General features: G+C 37.5%; 1 protein-coding gene across 1 annotated transcript in view; it reads right to left on the bottom strand.

Annotated features, from left to right (window-relative positions):
• Positions 1-1,222: 1,222 nt before the first annotated feature.
• The window catches only part of LOC134287962 (protein bicaudal D), a 77,016-nt gene continuing 72,238 nt past the window's right edge, over positions 1,223-6,000 (bottom strand). The window contains exon 11 of the mRNA XM_062851318.1: positions 1,223-5,429. Within this exon, the coding sequence (XP_062707302.1) occupies positions 5,291-5,429 (139 nt within the window). The 3' untranslated portion in view covers positions 1,223-5,290. The remainder of the gene's footprint in view (positions 5,430-6,000) is intronic.

Here is a 6,000-nt window from a genome sequence, read left to right as displayed (position 1 = left end):
AGTACACAACAACATTGAAAAGAGTCTTTACACGTTGAAGCTCTGATAGCTTCACGGAATTTTTCTCGAAGTAGAGTAGGTATAACACGTCGTCTTCAGGGCCGCCTTTTTTTTGGGAAAAAATTTTCAAGTCTAGCGGGCGAACACCGTTGGCTACTAGTTCATCCCTCAGCTCCGGTAAGGGATAGAGCGACAGTCCCGAGATGATGATTCTGACAGGTTGTTTACTTGATGGAGTGTACGTAAAGTACTCGGTATTAGACTCTTTCAATGCTTGTATGGCAGCAGTGAAACAACTTTCTCCCTTCACCATGAGCTGTGTTCCAGATTTCACAGCCTTCATGTGATAACTTGTTTGCGGAATATTAGCTAGGTTGAGTAGCTCCCGGGTTTGCCTTGTGCCTTTGTTGATAATCGAAATTGGAGGTAATCTGCTTGCTTTTGTTTTCTTTGCTGCAGCGTTTGACTCAACATTCTCCGCGCTGTCGTCGTTTGGAGCCAAATCAGACAGGGACTCGAACATGTTCCGTGTTTCAATCGACGGCTGCACTGACTGATAAGAAGACATTTCATTCACCGCCGCTGGCGGCATATTATCGTTCGTCAACTTTCGCCTTTTGACCTGATCGACATCACACTCGGCCATCTTTGAGGTTACCGACAGTGAGGACTGCGACGGTTTGGTTTTATCATAATTACGACGGACAATTATGTTGGATCTGCCATCCACCACATCGTTAGGATGCTCACGATCCCTGCGATCCACTTTATTAACGAAGGAACGAAAAAAAACGGACAAAAACCGGCGAAATCGAAGATAAATATCAACGATTATTAGCTGCGATGCTGACTGCTTGACAGCTGCTAGCAAAACTAAGAGCTGTAAATTAGGTTAAGTGATTGAAGAATAAAAAAAAGAGATACAAGATCTGAAAATAATATCTAAAAAATGTTCCTAGAACATCTGAACAATATCAAATTTTGATATTTCAAGATCAAACGAATAGTTCCCTGCTATTGGTTAGATCTTACAAAATCTAAATATGATATGATGATGATGTTCCAGGAGTAAATTTGTGATATTATTTTTAGTTCTTTTATCTCTTATATCAATCAAAACAAGTTTTGGCCGTACTTTATTTTTTTTCGACCATTGTGAGATTGTCATCCTACGTCTATTTTAGCATTCTTTCAATTCTATCCGAATATAAAAAAGTAAATGTTTCATATTTTAAGGTCTTTTTGCAGTGTAAGACTTTTACAATATAGACTTTTTCATTATATTTGACGTTCATTTTTAATGAGATACAATAAATTAATATAAGTTAGCAAATGATAATTACTACCCTGCCTCCAGTTGCTGCTGCAAACACAGAAACGGTCAAGGTGCTCCTAAGTGTGTTTTTAATAATTATCAAACCTCGTATCTCTGCTTTGCTGGGTTCCAAAGGGGAGAGAATCTAACACAAAATGATGACTTCCGCTTGCTTGCATTTGTTGCATATGAATTAAATAATATTACAAACGATTATTGCTCTAGCTATCAAGCTCGTCGAAACACACACTCACGCAAATAGTTTGTGATGTGACGGAAATCCTGTTTTACTGCTCTGCACTAAAAGGAGAAACGCATAGGAAAAGTTGAAAACAAAAAAATCATGCTTGAGGATCAGTGTGTTTAGAATATCTTTTGCATTGTGTTCTCTTTCCAATGTTTTGTTCTTTAAGGGTGGACAAAAACGGTCCTGTCTGTATCGGTGTACGCATATTTTAGAGCCTGTCTGTCTGGACTGTTGGGTTGCGCATGAAAAACATGTAAACGTCTACTAGTAGGTAAATCTACGATTCATTTCTGACAACGTTAGAACTGGGTACTAATGCAGTAACTATCAACAAATTGATTAAGAAATGAAATACCGATGCCTAGTAATTTGAGTAATCGTGTTGTAGTCATTGTATGGATACGATTGCGGTATGCTTTGAATCACTATCTACAGAACAAATTTCAGTTAATGCTTCTGTTTAGATTAGTTCCCAAAATGCTAGGGTATGTTCTATTTCGGAGCGAGAAATGACTCAATGCTTCAATGGCCTCGCTACAGATAATATTCCGGACTGAACTTATCATCTACATTATGTTGGTAGACTATGGCTACTAAAATCTCTAGAATGTGATTAATTCTCTATTTTGGACAGTAACTTTTACTCCTTTTTTTTTCGTTTCATTCATGTAAGATGGAATTAGTTTACTTCTTTGTTGTTCGGTTAATCAACTAGGTATGTTTGCTTGTGAGCAACGACGTGTTCCTTGGAAAGAAAACATTGCTTTTCTCGATTTCTTCAGTACGATTTGTTTATACATTTTTTTTTCTCACTGATAATCAATTACAAGCCATTTGGAAAAGCTACTGGTACCTAATTTGGTCGTAGTTGTTCTTTGTTTGAACATTCATAAATCTTTCTAATACGTTGAAATAAGGAACAACTAGGGCCAAACCTGGTACCAAAAATGAGTAAAAATATGGATCATTAAGCAAAAATTAATCTGAAGCACCATGTATCTAGCTAACGCGGTCTTTTGCCAGAGCGTTGTGCATCCTAAAAAAAGCCAAACGATCAACAAACTAAAAACGTTGTTGGTTGATTCACACGATATCTTAATATGTTTAACAATTAACAGTTACCTTAATCTCAAACAATCAGTTAAATGAGATTATTGATTTTCCTACTAACTGCTTACATTACACGTACACACACGAATTGTTATGCTTTTACTTTTACTTCGATCTCGTAAAAAGGGACGGTGATTAATTTATTCTTCAATAGTGTGTGGCATCATGCGGTTTTGTCTGTATCCCATGCAAAATCGACTCGGACTGGTGGACATTTTTTTGTGTGTTCCCATGGGACAGTGAGATTTGTTCAGTAAGTTCTCAACGCACACACACAGTTAGATTTAAATTCAGATTTTTCTTAATTTGTTAAATAAATAAATGGCTCGGTGATTTTCTTCGTTTTTTCTTTCTTCTCTTATTGTGTTCACAAATAAATTTGTTCGTTTTTTGTTTGCTTTGTTATCCTTACTCTTAAATTGGAATTTATTACTCTTTTGACAATTAGTTTTGGACGCTCTTCATTTGATAGAAAAAATATCGTTTTTTTTTAACGTGAGGACAGAATCGTGATGTTTGCTTTTTGCTTTGTCACAGTGTAAGTTTTTGTGATATTTTTCATTCAGTACGATTCTAGTTTCAACATTTTCGGCAGTTTGATTTAAACTGGAAATGATAAGATGAAGCACAGGACGAGGAAACCCAAAAACTGCTCTGATTGTTCGATAAAACGATGTTTGGTATAATTTAAATTTGACATGATGGCCATAATGTTGTTGACACAGTACAAATCTGCAGATCTGATTGATCTTAGTTCTTACTTATCTTAGTTCTGACTTAGTGTTGTTATCAAAAGAAGAACATATTCAATGGTTTTCATACCAAACGACATCGTGTCACTCCATCAATTACATCGTACACACTCGAGAAATTTCCGTCGTCCTCGTATTCGAACTGAAACAAGGTTGGTAAAATTATGCGATCAGAAGAGTTGGTGGCACCTTCCTCTAATTCTTTTTAAGATCAAGCTGGAATCTCAACATTTGCAAATCAATTTCCTAAAAAACACGCATTTTAATTCCAAGGAATAGTCCGTGTTTAATGCTTGCTGTTATTCGCTAAACCTAACCGTTTTCATCAATAAGCTATTGTGGATTAGACTCTACAGCACTAAGTTCTCCAAACCTAAGCTCTAATGCTAGTTTGGTTATTTTCTACGTATGAGCTACACTATCAACTGCCAGGGTGTGTTAAAAAGCTACCAAATGTACATACGCTTGAGAGATACAAAACAGACTGCTCCGGACCACCACGATCAATCAAAACTAATTCTAGACCAAAATAGGTGAGCAACGTGGTGCTCCGTATTTGGTAAAATCACAATTTAGATACGAATATTTCTCAAAAAAGTACGAACGGAGCAAATACGATAGACTTTAGTTTGTAGTAAGTGCGGTAGCATGTTTTTTGTTCTAAGTAGTTTCCTAAAATAGATTTGGTCCAATTTTAAAATAGGATCTGAGAAAGTTATCACTCTTCTCGGCATATAGTATTGAATTCTAATCAATCGATAATTTTACCATCAAACAAAATGAAGAAACAAAGCAAAATCATAATTGTAAAATATATTTGTATTGCACTGACATTCGCAAAATGATAACCGAAAAAATATCTACAACTTTTTCCAATCTCTTCTATAACATATTATTGTTTGACAATAATTATTTATTTCTCATTTTATGTCCATAAGTAAATATATCCCCTCGATGATTAGATCTACCTTGCAAATACATGCAAGGTAAATCCCGAGAAATGTTAAAAATTGAATAATATTATTCCGGCTAGGAGTGCTCCATTTGGCGAAAAATCGCTTGAAATAACATTAAACATGTTTCTTCTCTTCGAATTGGCCGTTCTGTTCATGGTTGCATGGCAAAACGAAGTTTACCAAAAGAACTTTATACCAAACGGAGTACTTCCCTTCAGCTTTTCTATGTTTCGCGTACAGCTTGTGCCTATACAAGGCAGTGTTCAATCTTCCCCTTTCTGATCCCTAAACAAATAGCAATAATAAACTGTTCAAATATGTATTGGTTTTTTGTTAGCCACTGTTGTCGTGTAATAATATATTATAGTCTTATCAAAATAAATTAACGATATACTTTCACACATTCGCCTTACTTTCGTATTAGGTATGCAATTTTCCCGACTGCGGGTTACGTTCCGATTTCGTTCTTCGGAACGCGTCCGTCGTCCGTTGTCCTATAATATTATTAAAAATATATGCTTCTTCATTCACTCGTCGCACATTTAGTTCTGACTTACAATTTAAAGTTCATTCGACCTCCGGTTTGTGTATAGTACAAAAAGAGCAGGTGAGGAGACGCAGAGCCCATCCAGCACTTCCCGAAGGAATGTGATGCGCGTGGATGCGGATGCACTGGTAAACAATTTAGCTTACGGTTATGGGTAAACTAGGAGAAAACCTATTTTTGATTGGATGGAAGGATTCGCGCGTATTCCCGATCTTCACGAAAGGAAGATGGAAATCCCCACACGAGGGGGAACGGCCCTTAGAGATGAAACTCAAAACATGTTGGACGACGTTCAACGGCTCTTTACATCTTCAGCAGAGTGTAAAGAAAGGCTAAGATCTTACGCTGTACGCTAACCTTATGTTAGAAGAATGCTTGGTTCGGATTGTTACTGCTGTTGTTCGGGTTCTGGTTGCTGCTGCGAGCGGGAACTCCGCGGGAGAAGGCGGACTTGCCACCGCCTCGGGCTGGCATCGCCGGTCGCCGGACGTGGCGCATTTCACTGGAACGATAAGGAAATGATATAATTATAGTAATCATTACGCTGGTGGTTCGGTTCTGTAGAGAGGACAGGTGGAGAAGACACCTGTTTACTGAGAAGAAGCATAAACATGTTTCGAACCAAGCATAAGCATGTTTCAATCCAAAAATTGAAAAATTCAGTACCATGACCATTTGTAGCTTCATCTTCGAACACAGCCTCTCATCGTTAACCAAGGTTACACCTGGGGATCGGCACAGCAGACGAAATTACAAATCAACCACGTTTTGATTCATTGACGGATTTTTTCCGCCATTATCGACATCAGGACATAATGTGGCGCTACCATCGACACCATTGTTAACTCTGACAACTACCTGGTGTTCATCAAGCTGCACCCAAAACTCTCATTTATCAACATGCAAATTCGACACCAACATTTCAAAAGGGCGTAACTGCTTTTGGAATCATCACCTTCTTTTAAAGCTGTGGATCATGTGTTATGATTTCCACGTTTTCATAACAAGTACCAGATGGGAAAAACTCTCCTCTTTCCGACAACCACGGTGGTTTGAGTGTAAGGGAGGCAGTA

This window comes from Aedes albopictus, chromosome 2 (assembly GCF_035046485.1).
Source record: "Aedes albopictus strain Foshan chromosome 2, AalbF5, whole genome shotgun sequence".
NCBI classification, from domain to species: domain Eukaryota; kingdom Metazoa; phylum Arthropoda; class Insecta; order Diptera; family Culicidae; genus Aedes; species Aedes albopictus.
This window is presented reverse-complemented; position numbering and strand designations above follow the sequence as displayed.